Source organism: Herpailurus yagouaroundi, unplaced genomic scaffold, assembly GCF_014898765.1.
Source record: "Herpailurus yagouaroundi ecotype Mexico unplaced genomic scaffold, PumYag 190, whole genome shotgun sequence".
NCBI lineage: Eukaryota > Metazoa > Chordata > Mammalia > Carnivora > Felidae > Herpailurus > Herpailurus yagouaroundi.
In genome coordinates this window covers 9,850,534-9,870,584 of record NW_024412421.1, presented here as the reverse complement: position 1 = coordinate 9,870,584, position 20,051 = coordinate 9,850,534, and the positions used below count along the sequence as shown (strand labels likewise).

At 48.4% G+C, this 20,051-nt stretch overlaps 1 protein-coding gene and 1 long non-coding RNA gene across 4 annotated transcripts in view; one reads left to right on the top strand and one right to left on the bottom strand.

The window, feature by feature from the left end:
• The window catches only part of LOC121045335 (uncharacterized), a 34,195-nt gene that overhangs the window by 9,299 nt on the left and 4,845 nt on the right, over window positions 1-20,051 (top strand). Inside the window, exons 4-6 of one of the 3 annotated variants that reach the window (XR_005797708.1) lie at window positions 4,056-4,210; window positions 4,810-4,907; window positions 9,994-10,165. This is a non-coding gene — a long non-coding RNA (uncharacterized LOC121045335). Of the gene's footprint in view, window positions 1-4,055; window positions 4,211-4,809; window positions 4,908-7,806; window positions 8,113-9,993; window positions 10,166-20,051 lie in introns of those variants that run through there. The other 2 variants (XR_005797709.1, XR_005797707.1) reach the window with 2 other exon arrangements.
• On the bottom strand, window positions 3,923-6,337 carry LOC121045334 (metallothionein-4). Its single transcript, XM_040498060.1, has 3 exons — window positions 6,232-6,337; window positions 4,757-4,822; window positions 3,923-4,186 (listed from the first exon to the last, which is right to left on the bottom strand). The coding sequence occupies exons 1-3, from the start codon at window positions 6,260-6,262 to the stop codon at window positions 4,095-4,097; spliced, it is 189 nt and encodes a 62-aa protein (XP_040353994.1). The 5' UTR covers window positions 6,263-6,337; the 3' UTR covers window positions 3,923-4,094.

Below are 20,051 nucleotides of genomic sequence, written 5' to 3'. Positions count from 1 at the left end.
CACCAAGCCTTCCTCTGGTTTCCATCCAAGTTGGAGAATGTCCTGAGCAGGTGCAGACTCTGTCACAGTCTCTCAGGGCTCTCCGCTGTCCCTTCGGTAGTACAAGCACACAATGCGTAATGTGCCAGCCTCCTGACACAGTACCTTCCCTGCTCTCAGCAGCTCTTCCTTGACAAAACTCTTCTTTATCTTGATGTAAAATCTGTTTCCTTGGTGTTTCCTCACGCTGCTCAAGTTTTACTGCTCATGGCCACCTGTAACTACTCTGCTCACTTTTCACTTTGGCATATCTTACACCCTCCCCCCCCCCCCCCCCGCTTATCTTACTTACCCCGTGGTCTTCAAGTGTCTCTCTCAACTAGTCCTGGCTGAGTTGTAAAGATAAAAAATTAATACCACTTAAAGAGCCTAGCCTGGAATTTTGGCTCAAGATGGTAGACTGAGCACATGCATTTACCTGTTCTTCCTCCTGAGAATCTACTGAAAGAAACTCAAGAAAGACAAAGAAGGAAAACTTAATAAAAGAAGTGAGAATTGGTGTGGGGGAGGATGGCTTGGACAGCACATCAATGGATGAGAGGTTACAACATTTTTCTGGAATACTGGAATGGGTCGAATCACACTGATGGGTAAATGGGAAGAGAAGAAGCCACAGCTCAGATCAAAAAAGTAGAGACTTTGGGGGTTCTGTCTTATTTTGTTTTGGTTTGGTTGGGGGATTCAGGATGAGAGAACAGAAGAGGAGCTGGTCACAGAAACCAGGATGGGGACTGATAGAAGACATAACTGTAGAAGAACCTCATGATCGTCATATTGGCCTCCTTCACAACATCGCCAGTTCCCCCCAGGCTGAGGCTGCGAGATGTCTCAGAAGAAATGGAGTAACCAGTCTTGGAGGGGCCAGGGCTCGCAGAAAAGGGTCAGAGGAGGGCCCTTTTGGTTTTGACACTGAGGGGTGGGCCACACCTGCCTGCTAGGTCCCCACCTGGGCATGCTAAAACCAAGCCTGCCAGTCAGCAAGCCTCACTGACACCCGCAGAGCCTGCTTGTAGCTCAAAGAAGCAGAAATAGTTCCAGAAAGATGAGACATTGATGACAAAAATTAAAAAAGCATTTAGTGCATCAGAGAGATTCAGGAAATGACTTCATTTGAACAAACAAACAAGATATTGTGATAAGTGTTCAGAGAAGAAGTTCTTATATATTAAAATGTGACTGACCAAATTCTCAAAGATTAATAAAAGGATTGCAAAAAGGCTGAGAAATTTCTCAAAAGCTTCCGATGAAAAATAAAGGATAGGCCATGTTAGTTTTCATAGCAACAACACCAAATGTGAGAAGACAGTGGAACAATGCTTTCTAAAGTGCTAAAAAAAAAATGATATCGAACTTCAGATTGGATATCCAGCCAGACTACCAGTCAAGCATGAGAGAAAAATAAAGGTGTTTCCTGATGTTTAGGGAGGAAACACCTCTTCTTAATTCATCCTTTTGGTAAAAAATTGCTTGAGGATATACTCCAGCAAAATAGAAAGGAGCCCAAGAGGATGATGGGGGAATCCAAGAAACAATAGATCTAACCTAGGAGAACAATGAAAAGACATCCCAGAATGATAGTAATGCAGAATATCAGGAAAGAAGGCAATGTATATTAGATTGGTCAATGAATAGCAAGAGGGAAAAGGCAATTAGAAATGCAAGAAAAAAACCCCAAAAGCCTGATGCTCTCTGATGACCACCGTGACATAGGCTGGTGGAGTTGATGACTGCTTCCAGCCTGTAATGGGCCCTGGTTTCAGGCCCTTGGCGGCATGAATGAACACCCCCCTCAGGGCTTGAGTTCCCCCACACCCCGCCCCACTCTGCTGAGGGTGCTGGTGTGGATGAGAGTGGACTGAGCCTCCCCTTCCCTGGTGCCAGCCTCCAGTGACTTCAGCCTTCAACACTGGCCATCTACAAAGTTGTTTGTCTACTTCCACTTGCTCTCAGTTGCTGGCTTTGGAGTCTGGATATCTGGATTCAAATCTCCATTCTATAAACTAGCTGTATAGCCTTGGGCAAGTCACTTAACCTCGTAAGCCTTTGTTTCCTCATCTGGGGAAAATGGAGTTGATAACGGTATTGACCTCACAGGTCATGTTGTGACAATTAAATGGAAACAATGCAGGGGAGATGTTGAGCCCAGTGCCCGGCAAGAAGTAAGTGCTCAGTATTTTAATCTGTTATTAGACCACTTTATTCTTTTAAGTAATAGATACCGTGCACGTGCCTTGGATTCTTAACCAAGATCTCCTCAGGGATCCAGAGATGACTCAGGGGGCCTGTGAATTCTCTAAGCTCATATGTAAAATTGAGTGAGGGTTTTAGCATGTGCATTTTTAGGGAGAGGAAGGCTCATTGTTACCAGTGTTTCCTATAGCTGTTTATGGCCCCTGCTCTGCACGGTCTCTGGCAGGTGCTAGGCTCAGGGACAGCTCTGCCATGAAAGAGACATATGTGGAGTTCCCTCTTTGTCTCCCATTGTGCTTCAGCCATTGATTCTTGTTTTGTCACCATGTTTTTTTTTTTTTTTTTGTGGTTTAATCTTATTTTTCCTTCTACTTACTGTTCTCTCTTAAGTGGAAAAAAGGACTTGGCAGAGAATTTACTATATAAGGGGAAACACCACGTTTCCCCAGCTATGTAGTACACTGCCGTGTGTGTGTGTGTGTGTGTGTGTGTGTGTGTGTGTGTGTGATGCAGTGTGTCACACATGCTTGTACAGGCAGGGAATATCCCTGGAATACAAGTAAGTGGTTACAGTCACTGTCTTGAGGAGGAGGGACTGGGAGGCAAAGGTGGAAGGAGACTTATACCTTTTGTATCTTTTGTATTTTGTACCTTGTGTATGTAGATTTATTTAAAAATAAGTAATTTTTTTTTAAATCCAGGATTCCTCCATACAACCCACCCTCTTGCAGGGCTGTTGAAGGGATTAAATGAGAACGTGTGTGTAAAATGCTCAGCACGGTGGCTGATGCATTATACGTGCTGCATAATGACATAGTGGCAGCACTTAGAATCATTAAGCTTAGTTGGACTTGGGCCAGGGCAGCGAAAGCTCTGATGTCTGTGTCAGCAATCTGGGGGGGAATAGCAAAGACCTCAGATTCTCTTCACATTGACTTCCGTGAAATACAAGAACTTCAGGGAACAGCATCAGTTTCTCCTGGCCTATGTCTACCCTGTCACCCACTCCCAAAGTGAGCCCAAATAACCAAACCAGGGAGCTAATTCCCTCAGTACCTTGGCCTTGGGGGTTTTCTTTAGATCTGCACAGACATCCTACCCTAGGAGTTCATGGACGATTCAGTGCTAAAGTTCCTTAAATATCACTATTCACACAGTGAGGCATTCTGGGCCAATATTATGCCAGAGAGCCTGCCTAAGATTGAGTTAGTTCCAAAGCGGAAGTTTTGTCGCACAAGTTTTGTTGGGTGGGGGATCCCAGGAAGCACTGGTAGGAAAATGGAGAAGTGAGGTGGGGAAGGAAGGAATATGGCGTATGTTAAGGAGCAGGTCACCACCGTGGGCTACTGGAGCGCTCTGCTGCTGGGGACTTCTGGAGCATGGTCTAGAACCCGTCACAGATTTGTCCCACTGGAAGGATAAAGATGCTGTGGGTATTCGTCCACCAACTCCTCTTTGTCATTAGCCAAGGGCTGTCCCCAGGGGCGATGATTTCCCAGTACTCCTGGCCTGCTCTGTGCAGGCATCTAGCAAGCTCGTGCAGCAGGAGAGAGCCCCCTGAGGCAGAGTTGCAGGTTTGGGTAATTAGCTGCCATCTGCAGAAGGGATGCGGGCCGGCACCTACCATGTCTGCAACAGAGTCAGTCCTTCTCCGTCCTGCTGGGTTAGGGTAAAACAGTGCTCTGAGCCATCAGACAACCATGAGCGGAAATTTTATTACTGCAAGCACTTTACATGAATGTCACCAACACCACATCTGAGCAAATATATAAAAAGCATAACCTATGGTACAAGAATTCTAACTTCTCGACTAATGCTCTGTACAGATGCTTCCCAGGCCTTGCCTCCAGCGCAACGGATGCATTTCAGGGGCAGCAGCTGCACTTGTCTGAGCCCCCTTTGCAGATGCAGCCCCGGGCACACTTGGCACAGCCCGGGGGGCAGCAAGGACAGCAGCCTGAAAAGGTCACAGGACAGACAGGTGAGTTTGGGGGCCACGCCCCCATCTTTCCACTTCCTCTCCCACCACTTAGAGAAAGCAGAGCATGCCACAGGCTTCTATCCACGTTAGCAGAAGACCACATTAGCAGAAGACCTTCCTACCTGGGGCAGGAAGCTGTGGGATGTTAGAGCCAGAGGGGTCCTCAGGAGTCATCAAGAATATGCCACATGCCCAGATAGGGGAAGGGGTTTGCTCAAGGTCATTGGTCAGTGGCAGATCAAGACTAAAACTCAGAGCTCATGACCCCAGGCCAGTGCTCCACCCCGTTCACCGCTGGCCACAACAGGACCTCCCCGCAGCCCTCTTCCTACGCAACCCCATGGAGGCCCCCATCCCCAGGTGGGCTGCAAGCTTTAGGAGCTTTGCCCCAGGTCTCTGCTCAGCTTTCATTTCAGATCACTCCCGCATGGGTCAAAGGCCTCCAGAACCTGCTTAATACCACCATGGCTGGCTGGAGGGTTGAGAAAGGAGGGAACAGACTTTCTTAGCTTCTGGCCAGCGGTGCCCCCGGTCAGCATAACTCACTTTTTCGACACGTTTTACAGTTGCAAGTTGTGCATTTGCAATTGTCTCCACAGATGCAAATTCCTCCTAGAAGAGAAGACAGAGCCACAAGCGTTAAGGACTGAGATCGAACGAGGACACAAGGTGTGCTGCAGATCATCCCGGTGGCAAGGTTAGTGGTCTGTCCTTGGGGAGGGGCTGGGCAAGAGGACAGAAGATGCTGTTGAGCATCACACAAGTGGCCAGGGCCCCTTAGTGGTTCCCAGTCACAGACCATGGATGGAAACTGGGGTGGCTGTGTCCAGCCCTTCAGCCGGGACACTTGCTAAATTGCAGATTCATGGGTCCGACCCTTGAGATAGTCTGATTCGTGAGTCTGGGTGGAGAAAAGGGAATCGTATTTTTTTTTTTTAATGTTTATTTAGTTTTGAGAGGGGGAGGGGCAGAGAGAGAGGGGGACAGAGGATCCGAGGCGGGCCCTGGGCTGTCAGCAGAGAACCTGGATGTGGGGCTTGAACTCATGAACCGTGAGATCGTGACCTGACCCAAAGTTGGGCACTTAGCTGATTGAGCCACACAGGGGCCCCGGGAATCATATTTTAAAAAGCAACCCAGTCTGATGTACAGTCAGGGTTGAGAACCACGAGACTAGGCCAAGTCCACCAAGCCCCAGGTCCCCCAGGGGCTGTCGGAGCCTTGTATACCCTCCTCACCTTTGCAAGGCATCAGGCAAGATGGCAACCCTGAAGGGCCAGGAGAAAGAACCAGGGACATAAATAACCTCAAAAGAGAGTTGCAGCCATAGCTTGTTTTCATACAAAAACCATCTACACTTAAAAAAAAAAGTCATCCCCCCCTATCATTTGAGTGTCAAAATGCTGGAAGCTTCTGTCTCTTTGGCAAATTTTGGGTATAGACATAGTCCTGTATAGGACCAGAGAGGCTTGTGAGGATTCTTGATAAAAGACCAGATGTCTCCAAACTCTGACCTCTCTCCTCCTGTGCTACGTGCTTACGTGAAATTAAGGAGTTTCAGACACTCAGGAGCCCACGTATGCTTCTAATAACTCCCCTGATGTCTGCAAATGCCTTATGATTTTAACACTATCATCGCAACAGTGGGAGGTGGGCAGCTGGGGATGAGTGACCCTGGTTTTTGGATGAGGAAACTGAGTGTTGGAAATACTAAGTGTCAGGAATGAATGGCAGCAGTGGACCAAAACCAGATTGCCAGATTCTGAGCCACAGCACTTCCTCAACTCTGGTGGCTGCCCCTGGGGGCCTGACACTAAGTGCCCCCTGATCCAGGGTCTCAATTCTAGCAAACCAGACTGGTAGGCCACAGAGTGGGAGCCGTCCCAGAGGTCACCAGTCCGAGACAAACCCCACTGGCGGCTCCTAATTGGAGGGAGAGAAATATTCATCAGAGCCCTGTGGGTGCCCTGTCGGAAGCTGGTGCAAGGTCCCAGGACCCCAGAGTGGGCATGCTCACTCACCTGACATGCAGGTGCATTCGCCGGGGTCCATGGTCCAGGTGTTCCAGAGGCTCCAGTGCTATCACAGCTGGGGAAGAGAAGCTGAGCCAGCAGCCGCTGGAGGCTCCCTATTTATAGCTGTGTAGGTGTGCACTTGGGCGCACCCCACCTGTCCCTGGGGCCAGACGCCCTGCACACGGCCCGGCCAGACGCTGCGGGCTGGGGGTTGGAGGGAGCGGGCAGAAGGAGGGCAGAGGAGAGGGAGGGCAGTACAGTCACACAGGTGGCTTCTCAGAAGGGATGCAGGTGGCTCATCCACCCATCTGCGTATGTGCCAAGGTATCAAGGAGCCGGGCTCAGGCTCCAGTGGTGCTCGTAGTGCTCAGATTGGCAGCTGTACCCTCTGCTCTCCAAGTCCTATGCAGCCTGCCATTTCTGCTCCCTTCTTCACAGGGCCTGGATCGGGGCCTCATTCCATCTCCCTTGGTCCTAAAAGCCCTTACCATGGGCAGAGGGGGCTTCTAGCCAGGGTCTTGGGCTTTAGAAAGCCCCGCTGGGGCCTTTTTTGGCATATCCTCCAGACTCCCTGGGTGAGAAGGCCAAAGGTCAGGGGCACGTCCCCAACCGAAGTACGAAACCTCTTCTAGACCATACACATAACACTCTGGATTCTGGAATCTTGTCTCATCCCAAGCCGGCTTGCTTCCGAGGGTTTGCTCAGACCTCTGCCCCAGGCTCCCAAGGGCAGATGGGCAGCTGGTGTGTGTCACTCTAAGCCTGAAGGGTGGCTGGGGGTAGCTGTTTGCTGGGGGTGCAAACAGAGTTTGGATGTGTGGGCTGGGAGCCCGCTGGTGTGCGTGAGGCCTCTCGGAGTGAGGGAAGAGGCTAGGGTTGGGAAAAGAAGGGAGGTGGGCCTTGGGGCCATGGGCAGCTCTCTAGGTACCTTCCAGTTCGAGGATTTGAGAACTAAACATTTGAGGCTGGTCCTTCAGGTGGCTATGAAGCTCTCTGTAAGGTAGGGGGATGGAATGTATTTTATTTGTCAATTTGATTTATAACTTTTAGATATTTTCGCCAGTGGCGTGTGAACCTCCATTTGTGCTCTTGCTCTGCCCCCCTAAACATTAGGAAGGGCCTGGAACCAGCCTCCTGTGGGCTTGCTTGCTTCTCTTCATTCTCCACACTGCTTCGGAGATAGAACCCCCAAAATAGCACTGGCCCTGTTATTCTCTTGCTATTCTCTTGTTATTCTCAAAACCTTCAGTGGTTCCCACCATCTGCTGAAGGAAGCCCGAATATCTTAGTCTTGCATTCCAAGGTCAACTTACCTTTCTCAGGTCATTGCCCACTCCTCCCTTCTACCTGCCTCACCAAAACCTAAGGACTCCAGGCTCCCCATACTTGCCCCGAACTTTTCCACATCCGGCCTTTGCTCCTGTCAGGTGTTCATCTCTCCCTGCTGCCTCGAGTCCAAATAAATCCTCCTCATTTACCGAAGCATGAGCTCAAATGCCATTTCTTGAGTAGTAGAAGCAAGAGGGGCTCTGTGGGAGAACGAGCCCCCCATCTTCACCATAACCACATTCTCTGATATAGGCAGCGGATTGCTCTTCAGTCTTGTGTAAAGTGCTCCCCTGATGATGCAGCTTCAGGCTGCCCCCCAAAAGCTGCCACCTTCACCCCCTTTCCACGTAGAAATTCTGGAGCTGCCACTGATGACACACGCTCCAGGAAGCTGCTTCTGATCTCCCCCTTTCTCAACTGGAAGAAGTCTTTACTTCTGTGACCCCTCAGTGATGTGTTTATATGTTTCTCATGATGTTTACTACTTTGTACTCTGCTGTGTGAGCATGTCCATGGCTCTTGTGCCCCGTGCCCCAATCTCAGAGCTCTCAAAGGCAAGATTTGTGTCTGATGCCTCTCTCTTCCTCAGCGTTCTGCACAACATTTAGGAGATGAATGAATACAGGAAGGAGATGAATGGTCAGAGGACTGAAGACATGAATGAGAGAGTGAGTGGACACATAAGTGGACAAATGAACCAGTGAGTGAATGACAAGTGGACGTATAAATGCATGAGGATCCTGCCTGTGGGTACTGAGGACCTCTGCTGAAAAATACCGTTACCAGTCAGAAAGGCAAAAAAAGATGGGGCCTGGCCATAACCAGTGGAGACAGATCCTCCTTTTTGTAAGTTGCTGGGGTCTCCGTTACTTATCCATAAGGACCAGCGAGGCCTCAGTCTGACCCGTGGAACCATGGGTTTGAGCTGAAAGTTCTAGTGCGGAGAAAGGGATTCAACCCCGTGGTCATCCGCAGGACACGGGGAGGGTAGGCAGGGGCGATATTGTAGTGATCCAGAAATGGCCTCTGCCTGGAAGGAGTTCACAGCCTTCTAGGGGATCCAGGCATGTTCATCCATTCACCTCCTTCTAAAGGCTGGCACTGTGCAGGGCACTGGGGAGCCAAGGGTGAGTAAAACCAGAGCTTACAGTTGTGAAGGTCAGGAGGACATCTCAGCCCGGGAAACCCCTGACTGGGCAGGGCTGCTGTCAGAGTTTGGAGGCTGGCTTCGTCTTCCTTCCAAGTCCATCTCTTGGCAGGGTCAGCTCCCCCGCCTCACCTCTTATGTGTGTGCCCTGCAGCAGATACTAATGCCTTAGAAGGTCTAGCCCAACCCGTGAGCCCAGAGCGAGGAAGGGATTGTCCTTTACCCTCATCTAAGCCATCTCTCCTCCCTCTTTCCTGTCTGAGCCAGGAATGGCTTCTTCCTCGGATGATTGACACTGTGACTTGCTGAAGGCCCCGTCTGAATGATAATCTCAAAATTCTATCCCATAGCATGAAGATATTTCCCAGGTGCTGGGCTGTGCAGATTGAAACAACCATGTGTGGCATGGGGCAGTCGAGTCCATGCTGAGCTGTGCCCCAGGCTGTCCCATTCATGTTCCCCCGTCCTTCTTCCAAGTGCCTGGAGAAGCACATCCACAGGCCCCTTTTGCCCTTTTGCCTGTCTTCTGGGTCTCAGCTCCAGATCTTTGCATGGAGCACAAAGAGAAGAATACACACACCACCCCCAAGAACATGCAATGGCTCTAGGCACAGCTTAAATCCACCCTTAGAAAATTAATATTTGAAAAATGTGTTAATTCATCTTCAAAGAAGTGATCCTTAGCTTTCCGGCGGGATTCAAGGAGCCCTGTGAAAATCTGATGAAAGTTCTGGATCCTCTACCCAGAAAAAAAATGCACAAAACACCACATTTCCATCCCCCACAAGTTCAGAGGTTTTGTGGGGCTCTCAAATCCCATTGGTTAATGAACTCCCCTACCCCACCCCCACTGCCCCCTCAAACGAGGGGTCTTGATGTAAGAACTTCTCTGCAGAAAAGCAGTCCTGACGATGGCAGCTCTTCTCTCATCACATAGCAGTTGTAGGTCCTTCGAGCCTGAGTCCTAAATATCTCCATCTCCAGCTATGGCCTCTCCTCCGTGCATATGTCCAGTGGCTTTCTCAAAACAATGAAACAGGTTGTTCCAAAGGAGCAGCCAATACCCCTCTCTTACAAAATGACAGGGTTCTCTATCTTCTCCCTTCTCATGAAGGAAAAAGCTAAACACATGTTCCTGAGCCCAGTGTTTTTTGCCAGAAAGAAGTTTCTGGGACTCATGGTTTAGGAATGGAGGTTCAGCCATTTGATGATGTCAGAGAAGAGTCCTGCGCCATGACTCCACACCCTGGCCCATGTTTTGCTTTTGGGAATCACCATCCTTTCTCCTACAGGGACCCTCTAGACGTATGAGCCCCACCCCCTGGAGCAGCCTGGAGCCATCGGTTCTATTATGCTGGTTTATACATTGACCTCTCTCTCTAGACTGCATGCTTCTCAAAAACGAAGTCAGTCCGTATTAATCTCAGCATCCCTGTTGCCAGGCACACTGAGCGCTGGCACACAGTGAGTACTCAATAAATATTTATGGGCTGACGATGAATAAATGGCTCAATTAACAGAGTTACGCCGAGGCTGTCTTCTCCGGCTCTTGTTGAGGAGATTGAGAGGAACGAGTTGCTCACCAAGAGCAGTCAACAGCTTGAGATCTGGGGTCATGCTGCTTTGCTCCTAATCCACGTTCTGCCCCTTTGCTGCATGATGTGGGGCAAGTTGCTTGACTGCTCTGAGCCTCAATATTCTCATTAGCAAAGCCTGGCTAATGAAAATGATAACCCTACGGCACTGTCCTCATGATCGTTAAGTGAGAGAATGCATTTTAAGCACTTATTATTGTAGTAGTGTCACTATCATTACCTGGGCCTATTACAACTTGGCAGATTGGTTTAGCCACCCACCTATTTGTATGTTTCAGGATCATAGACTATTCTTTTTTTTTTTTAATATTTTTTTTAACGTTTATTTATTTTTGAGACAGAGAGAGACAGAGCATGAATGGGGGAGGGTCAGAGAGAGGGAGACACAGAATCTGAAACAGGTTCCAGGCTCTGAGCTGTCAGCACAGAGCCTGACGCGAGACTTGAACTCATGGACCGTGAGATCATGACCTGAGCTGAAGTCGGCCGCTTAACCGACTGAGCCACCCAGGTGCCCCTCTTTTTTTTTTTTTTTTTTTTTAATAGACTTCAGCCTGTCTTGGGGTCCTGAACTGGATGCATTCAAACTTCTCAAATACTGTGGCTAAAAGTCTCTGGGTTTTAGTTCCTTGCTTACAAAACTTTTTTTTTTTTTTTAACATCTATTTATTTTTGAGAGACAGAGAGAGACAGAGTAGGAGTGGAGGAGGGGCAGAGAGAGAGGGAGACACAGAATCCGAAGCAGGCTCCAGGCTCTGAGCTGGAGCACAGAGCCCATCACGGGGCTCGAACTCACAGACTGCAAGATCATGACCTGAACCAAAGTCGGCCGCTTAACTGACTGAGCCACCCAGGTGCCCTTTTAGTTCCCTGCTTTTAAACTCAGCCTAATTCCTTTTGGGTCCCAGGGCCTGGGGACGGTGGAGCCCTTTCTTTCTGACTCCCCTCGATGTAGTTCTCATCTGTTTGGAGGCAGAGCTGAACTTCCACCTACAGAGCCCTCTTATGGAGTATTTCTGGCCTTATCTGGAAGACTAGGCATGAGAGGTTGGTGGATACCATCTGGGCTGGCAGGGATCCTATGAGGCATCAGCTTGAATCCTGGGTGGTCAGCCCTGCAAGGACCCTCAGAAATTGTGGGTCAGCTTCTTGTTGTTCGGATGGGGAGATAAGGTCAACCCCCAGTCACTGAACTTAGGTTGGTGGCAGGGGAGGACTTGAACTTGACTCCTCACTTAGTTACCAGTACCTATGTTTTAGGTTTGAGGCATTCCTGACTGAACTCGTCAGCAGTTTGGAGCCTTGTCACCTTATAAACTATTTACTAATTAACTTTATTATTAAAAAGCTCAAACCTACTAAAAAGTACAAAGAAGAGTATTACAACCACCATCGTATCGACCACCCAGAATTAACAGATGTCAACACGATCATATTTGCTTCAGCGCTTTTATTTATAAGAAATAAAAAAGTTAACAGGCTTATGGCTTTAAACACCATCTATGTGCTTATGACTCCCAGTTTACATCTCCAGCCCCGGCCTCTCTTTTGAACTTCAGCCCCATATTTCCGGCTGCTACTCAGCATCTCCATATGGATGTCAAACAGCATCTCAGACTCCATCCCCAACCGCCTCTCCCCACCTCACCTCCAACCAGATTCCCCCATGGTCTCGGTCTCAGTCTCGCCTGCCTCGACCGCCGCCGCCGGGTTTGGGCCACCATCACCTCCCGGGAAGATTCGGCTCCTTTCCTAACTGGGCCCCCTTGCACCTGCTCTTGCCCTAGACCCTTCTACTATGTTTTCTTTATTACAAAAATCCTGCAAGGAACATCCCCCTTCATGTCATGTACATAAATATACAAAACTCATCCCTAGAGGGAGGGTGGCTAGGTGGTAGGGGGGACAATCGCTCTCCCAAGATCTTATACTAATCTGCACTCCCTTGAGCAATTTCTGAGAGTTCTTATTTCCCCACTTCCTCCTCCAATACTTCTTCTATTCAGACTTTGAAATGTTTGCCCTTCTGATAAGTGTGAAGAAGTGTAATGGTACCTCATTGAGGTATAATTTGCATGCCCCTGCCTCCCAGTGTCACTGTCCGTTCACAACCACAGCCTAGTTGTCCTCGCACCAATTGTGGGTTTCTTGATAGCCTTTCACACTCTAGCAAGAGAGAGCATAATGAATATTATGGGCAGCGGTCCTTCACACGTTTCCCATTCTGACTCTTCCTTCCGCTTTCTATGGAAGCTCCCTTATGTCTGTGAACCTCAACTGTAAAATGGGGGTCCCTGGGTCTACTCATAGAGTTATGGTGAGGATTAAGAGAAAATGAAGAAGATCAAGCATTTAACATGCAAGTGCTCGAGCAATGGTAGATATTATTAAGATTTTATGTTTGTGGTGGCGTGCTATGTTTATAGACGGCTTGATGCGGAGTCAGATATACCTGGAGTTTGGCCTCGATGCTCTAGCAAGGCATGTCACCTCTCTGAACATCAGCTTGTCATTTTTAGAAGGGAGATGATAAGTGGAAGGAGCAGGACAGGAGATGCTAGGATAGAAAACTCGCGGGAGCAGTAGGAAGCCGTGAAGAACACGAAGGGTGAACATCATTGTCACAAATCTGTCCACAGCCCGGCCTGGAAAAGCATGGTGCAGAGGGGTGACAGAGCCCCAAACCCTGGCGAGTTGGGCTTTGGAGTGGGAGGTTGGTTGAGAGGAGCAGGGCCAGCACCCCCTTCCTCATGCGCTATGACTCCTCCCCTGCTGGGCTAATGAGATGCTTCCCTCTCTGTGATCCAAGTTCTGAAGATCTTATCATCAGGAAGAGCTTCTGTAGATTTTGGTAAACTGTAAGGTTCTTCACGTTTCCTTTAAAAATGTCTCTAGACATTTGTTCCATCAGCTAAGCTAAGGTAACAATGCATGCGTGTGTGTGTGTGTGTGTGTGTGTGTGTGAGAGAGAGAGAGAGAGAGAGAGAGAGAGAGAGAGAAGAGAGAGGAGAGAGACTGAGAAAGCTATACATGTCAGGGAGTCTGGGGCTGTTCTGTCTCAGGATAGCTCCAAGAAAGCCTCTTCACTCCAACCAACATGTATACACACAGAATTTTGTTTTCCAGGCCACCCCTTCCATTCACGGAGCCCAGGTAAAGAACCCACAACCGGTGCATAACCAGCCTCCCAGGAGGTGGGTCTCAGCTCTGTGGATTGTAAAAATCAGGCCAAGGCTAATTAGGAGCCACCTTGCTCGATGCCCAATCATCTGTGTGCTCGGCAGACTTCACAGACTCTCCAGGGCTTGTGGCTGCTAGTTAATTACACAGGACTCCAGCTCCAGGGCTGTAATTCAGTACCCACTGGGCAAGTGAAACCCTCCGCTTTGCACACGGCCCTAGAGGAAGGATGAGTAAGGTCAAAGCCAACAATTACCCACACTCATTGCCCCCAGGAGCAAAGTGGCTGGCCCAGGTTGGCTGGCAGCCCAGATTAGGGCTTTGGGGATGGGACGAGAGGCTCACATCTGTCCATTTGTCCTTCCTAAGTCCTTTTTCTTCCTACTTTCCTTTCCTTCTTTTCTCCCCCCTTCCCTCCTTCCCTCCTCCCTCCCTCCATCTCTCCCTTCCTCCCTCCCTCCCTTCCTCCCTTCCTTCCATCAATCCTTCAGCAAACATTCAGGCCCTGCTGTGTACTAGGCTTCAGGTTAACACTCTGGATGAGGTAAGTGAGCCAGACACAGGGACTGGTCATCAGGAGCTTGCTTTCCAGCAGGGGCAGTACATATTTCAATAGCCATCAGAAAAAGGGAAAGCAAGCAGGATTTCTCTAAAGGCACGCAAGTGCAGGGTGGTGCTTGAATGACCCTGAGAGTGAGTAGCTCCTTAAATTTTGTGCCCTAGCTGCCTGGTCTTGGCCCTTCACTTCTCCCAGTCTAGGTAGACTCTGGGTTCCTCACGGAGTGTTGGGGTTTTCACGCCGCTCAGGCTCACAGCCCCCGGGGATTCAGGGAGGTGTATTGCAGGGGCTGCTGCAGAGGGGATGTCAGGCCTCACCCCTCCTCTCTTCTATTTAAATGGGGCAGCCACTCTTTTTAAAATCTGTTTTGTCTTGTGCATCCTGCCCACCTCCTGTCACGTAATGATTTTATCTGGGGTGGGGGTGGTATCGCAGCTAGAACCTGTAGGAAAGCCATTGAACACCAGCTTCACCTTCAAGGTTAGTGGCCTTGCCCAAGGGAACAGCGGCACTTGGCAGATTTCTCAATTGGAACTCTGGGCCAATGCTCTTCCTTGTTTTTTGCTCTCTCTCTTTTTTGAGTTATTATTTTTATTCTGAACGATTTCAAAAACAGAGAATAGAGAATTAAATGTGGAAACTTCCAGCATGACCAAATATTAACATTAAGTCCTATTATTCATTTCAATGACCTAAAGGAGCAAAGCAGAGTGGAAACCCTTCACGTAAACGTCCCTTATCTCCTGCCTACCCCACCACCAAACCCGGGAACTGATTTCTCAAAGTGTGGACCATGCCCACGCATGTTTTTTCTACTTTTACTACATATATATGTGTCTATAAAATATTATATGGTCTTGTTTTACAAGTTTGTAAACCTCATATAAAATGGCATCATTCTCCATGTAGCCTTTTACAACTTTTTTTTTTTTTTTTTTTTTGCTTTTTGGGCTTAGCATTTTGAAATTTATGATTTTAACTGCCATGTAGCGTTCTATTTATTATAAGACGATCTCACAGTTCTATCCTTTTTCTTATTGGCGAGCATTTAGATGTTTCCCCTTTATCGTTATTGCTAACACTGCTGTAATGGATTGCCACATATACATGGTTCCTTGTGTGACATGTCCCAGAGCTTCTCTGGGAACAGACTTGCTGAGCGGAAGGTCACAGGCTTACTCTACTTTACTAGATAGTCCCAAATTGCTTACCAAAAGTTCATACTCCCGTGTGATCAGTGTCCTCAAGGGACCATTTGCCCACGTCCTTGTTAACACTTGATATTGTCAGACTTAAGTTTCATCAGTCTGGCAGAATCAAAATGGCATTTTCTTGGTTACTGGTTTACATTCCCCTCATTAGTACTGAGGCTGAGTGTACCATTGTTAAGATTTTTGGCTGCTTGGGTCTACTCTGTGGTCCAGTGTTCTTGCTAATGTGCTGCGTTCTACGATTGCTCAGTGGGCATCGCACTAACCAATCCGACTTTGGGACCAGTTTGTATCACTTTCATAGTCACACAGCCTGTCTCTTTCTTTCCACATTACTGTTTTTTTTTTTTTTTTTTTTTACATTTATTTATTTTTGAGAGACAGAGCAACAGAGCACAAGTGGGGAGGGGCAGAGAGAGAGGGAGATGCAGAATCCGAAGCAGGCTCCAGGCTCTGAGCTGTCAGCACAGAGCCCGATATGGGCCTCGAACTCACAGACTGTGAGATCATGACCTGAGCCGAAGTTGGACACTCAACCAACTAAGCCACCCAGGCGCCCCGCACCTTACTGGTTTTTAATAATTTCCCCGTGCAGAGGACTCAAAGTGATCTTGGGGAATGAGGAAGGTGAACACCCTGGTATGTCCCCAGGAAGGCCACTCAGGGTCAGTGGGGAGTGGAGGGACAGCCTGGAGCTGTGTCCACAGTCTTCATGTTCTCTGCCAGCAGTTGCTCAGGCCACGGGGGATTGGTCAAGTTGGCAAAACTCATCCTAGGCTTCTGTGCTTTATACCCTTTGTTTAAAAACTCTTCCTTCCGGTTGAAATTTATTTATAGTAAGGAGTTCTGGATTTGCCCTCTAACACCTCTCAGGAATACCTGAAGAAGGACAGAAACAGAACTCCTGGAATGAACATAATTCTAGAATGCCAGGGCTATAAGGGCAATAATGTGGTCTAAACCCTCTCTCAATCCCAAACCCATTTACAGATAGGGAGCCTGAGGTTCCGAGAGGGGAAGGGCCTTGCCTATCATCCCACCCATGGTGCGGATCAGCTGGGTGAGGTGATGCATCGAGGAATCAAACCTCCTGGCCTTTGTAAACCTCCTATGTGACTATCAAGTGTGGCCATTCGCAGAACCACCCGCTCAGATGAAGCAACTGCTTAGGGCCCCACACGGTGCCACATGCCTCACCTAGGGGTACAAAGAAGGTTTTATGGTGTAATTGGGGAGCTGAGATTCCCAGAGAGATCATTGGCGGGCATCACAGAACCATGTGCTTGGGTGGTGAAATAAACAAGGGTGTCTGTCCCCCCCCCCCTCTCTTGCTCTCCATTCCTTCCCTTTCATGTCCTTCCTCCTCCACCTCTTCCTCTTCCTCCTCCTTCTCCTTCTCCTTCTCCTCCTCCTCCTCCTCCTCCTCCTCCTCCTCCTCCTCTCTCCTCCTCTTGTCTCATTCCCCTCTGTGCACACATCTTACTTTTTCTCTTGTATCTTCTCTCTCCAGGGCAACCGAGTCTTCTTAATTCACTCACTGGTGTCACTCACTCACTAATTCACTTCTCTGCCAGGGCCTCAGTTCCTCCCGAAACACTGAGGAGGTGTCCATAGCTAGATAACTGCTCAGGCCCCTCCCAGTTCTGTTCTGGGTGCTGGTAAAGAGAGAGCTGTTGGGAAGGTGCTTGACTCTATGATTTCTAGAGGGGCAATCCCCTCAGCTGAAGTCCCAGAAAGGCAGTTTGTATTTAAAAGCATTGGGATTAGGACGCCTGAGTGGCCCAGTCAGTAAAGCATCCGACTTCGGCTCAGGTCATGATCTCATGGTTTGTGGGTTCGAGCCCCGCGTTGGGCTCTGTGCTGACAGCTCAGAGCCTGGAGCCTGCTTCAGTTTCTGTGTCTTCCTCTCTCTCTGCCCCTCCCCTGGCCACACTCTGTCTCTCAAAAATAAATAAATGTTAAAAGTTTTTAAAAAATAAATAAAAGCGCTGGGATCAAAGTCACTTTTTTGAGAAAATTGTTCATTGTCTGCAGGCACTTTTTGGCCAGGCTTTTCCTCCAAAGATGTGGGAGGGAATATAGCAGCTCAGGACCTGTAGCCCCTGCAACGAGCTCTGCCAACAGTGGGCTTGCCAGACCTCCAACGCCAAAATCTCAGCGGGGGTGGTGTCCGTGGACTTCTGTTTGAACAGGTCCCTCAGCTAGATGGACCAATCCTCTGACCCTACAGCCCCTTCCCACCTGCCAGGGTTCCACTAATAACTTGGAACTATGGTGCCCTAGTTATTTAACTTGTGGATTACTTCAGGATAAATGCGTGGTCCTCTGAAAATAATCAGATCATCCCCAATTAATGTTACGGAGGAAAAAAACAAAGACAAGAGTTGAAGGGTTGTATGGAAGGAGGATCATTAGTCTCCACAGTCATTTCCTGCGTGGTAGAGGGCTGATGACAGAACTTGTTACCCCCTCCGTCAGTGCCTGTGGGGTTACTGACCTACTGTCTTCACACAGCTCAGGTCTGGGAAGCCGAGCGTGAGAACCAGGAGGGGTGGTCACGACAACCCAGCCGGGTATGAAAGCCTGGGTGTGCTAGAATTCCTGGACCAGACACAGGTCTGTGTGAGTCTCAGATGAACATTGATTTATGCTTTGATTCCATCCATCTCACTCTCTCTTTCTCTCTGGCTGGGGCAGGCCATTTGACCTCTGTTTCCCTGCCAGTAAAATGGGGATAATAACATACCCTTCTAAGGCTGCCTCTTACAAATAATTGGCCAGTTTTTGCAGGGCACTTTGAAGAAAATTGCTGTGAAGATGTTCTGCTGGCCCTGGAATTTTCCTCGGTGCAAATATGAAACAGACAAGGATGGCCAATGTTCTGATTCTGGCACTCTCAGCCGAACCATTTTCCCCAATTCAGTTGGAAGAGAAGAAGATGGGGGAGGGGCTGTGATCACAGCCTGGGCCTGCCTGGAATATTAAAGACACAACCCTGCCTTTGATGCTTGCTTGCAACGCTTGTTAATTTTAATAGGAAGCGAGCAGAGGCGGGAAGTTTCTGCCTGGCGGAAGAAAACAGGCCGAGGCCAAAGAGGATTAGTGTCAACTCAATTTGGATCTAGTGTGGCTTTGAAGTCCTTGGCCTGGTGCTGGACAGAGTTGAAGGACAACTCCTAGATGTCAGTTGGGTGGGAGGCAGAGGGCTGGGGAAAGTGGAGACCTGTGGCCCCTCAGTTCCCAGCTCAGCCAGGAGCAGACAGCCTTCTTCTCAATTTGGGAAATACGTTGGAGTCAACAATCTCTTAGGCTGGTGAATTTTTGGGGAAGCTCCAAACAGGGGTCTCAAACTTAAGTGCCTGCAGGGGCTAGGCAGTTAACTCCTAAGAGCAAAGTAAGCTGATTGTATGCCATAGGGAGTGGTGGGGACTGTGGCAAACACAATAAGCTTCAATCAAATATTGGGATGTGCAAATTAGGGTCAAATTTTGTTAGCTCTCTTATAGGAGATTTATAGGAGAAATTTATTGCATTTTATAGAAGTTGAAAATTTGAATTGTGTGTGAACTATTCCAATTTTTTTATTTTTGTAAATATTTATTTTGAGAGAGAGAGAGAGGGAGCGAGTGAGGGGTGGGGGAGGGGCCGAGAGAGAGGGAGACAGAGAATCCCAAGCAAACTCTGTACAATTAGTGCAGAGCCCAACTTGGGGCTCGAACTCACAAGCTGTGATGATCGTGACCTGAGTCGAAATCAAGAGTTGTGCACTTAACTGACTGAGCCATCCACGCACCCAGAACTATTCCAATTTTTAAATATTGGCCAAAGTTGTTTATTATTTTAAAACACCCCTATAGGCCAGAGAAGCCCACGAGGCCCTGTTTTGTGACCTCTGTCTGGGAATTCTAAAACTTTCGGGGTGAAAAATCACTTAAAATTCACGGAGGCCTTTGGTTACTATTTTTTAGAGACTTCAGACCAGTCCTTGGTTGAGGGCATCAGAATCATCCAGTAAGAGCTCTTCAAAAACACAAATTTTGGGGGATTCTGGTTCAGTAAGCTCGGAGTGGGAGCTGGGGAGGGTCTCATATTTTTTGTAAAATTTTTTTAATGTTTATTTATTTTTGAGAGAGAGAGTGAGTGGGAGCGGGGCAGAGAGAGAGGGAGACACAGACTCCAAATCAGCTCCAAGCTCTGCACTGTCAGCACAGACCCCAACGTGGGGCTCAAACCCACACACCGTGAGATCATGACCTGAGCCGAAGTCGGACGCTTAACCGACTGAGCCACCCAGGCACCCCATATTTTTTTAAACTCCTCAGATGATTCTGATGTGCAGAATCAGAAATGGTTGGGGAAATGGTGACCTCATCAGTTCCTCTGAATAATTTTTCATCTTTTTTGAGTCATAAACCCTTTTGAGAAACTAAAGAAACTCATCAACACTTTCTATAAGAAAAACAAAAGATACAGAAAAAATGTTGCCTACAATATCAGGGGGTCTGAGTACTCTCCCACCCACAGCCACCAAGGTAAGAACATTACTTGATGCTGGCTGGAATCCCATCTACAAGAGTCATGAAAATGGCTTCCAGGGTCTCACCTGTACTCTTCCAGTGACAGGAAGCTCATTACCTTAGGCAGTAGTCTATTCCCTTTTGGGGAGCATTATTAGTAAAGTTTTATGGGTTTTCTTTTTTTCTTTAGGGTTTTTTTGTTTGTTTGTTTTTGTGATGAGCAAAAATCTCCTGCCTTTTTCTGCTTCTCCAGCCCCCAGCCACCCTCAAGTGCCATGTTTGTCCTCT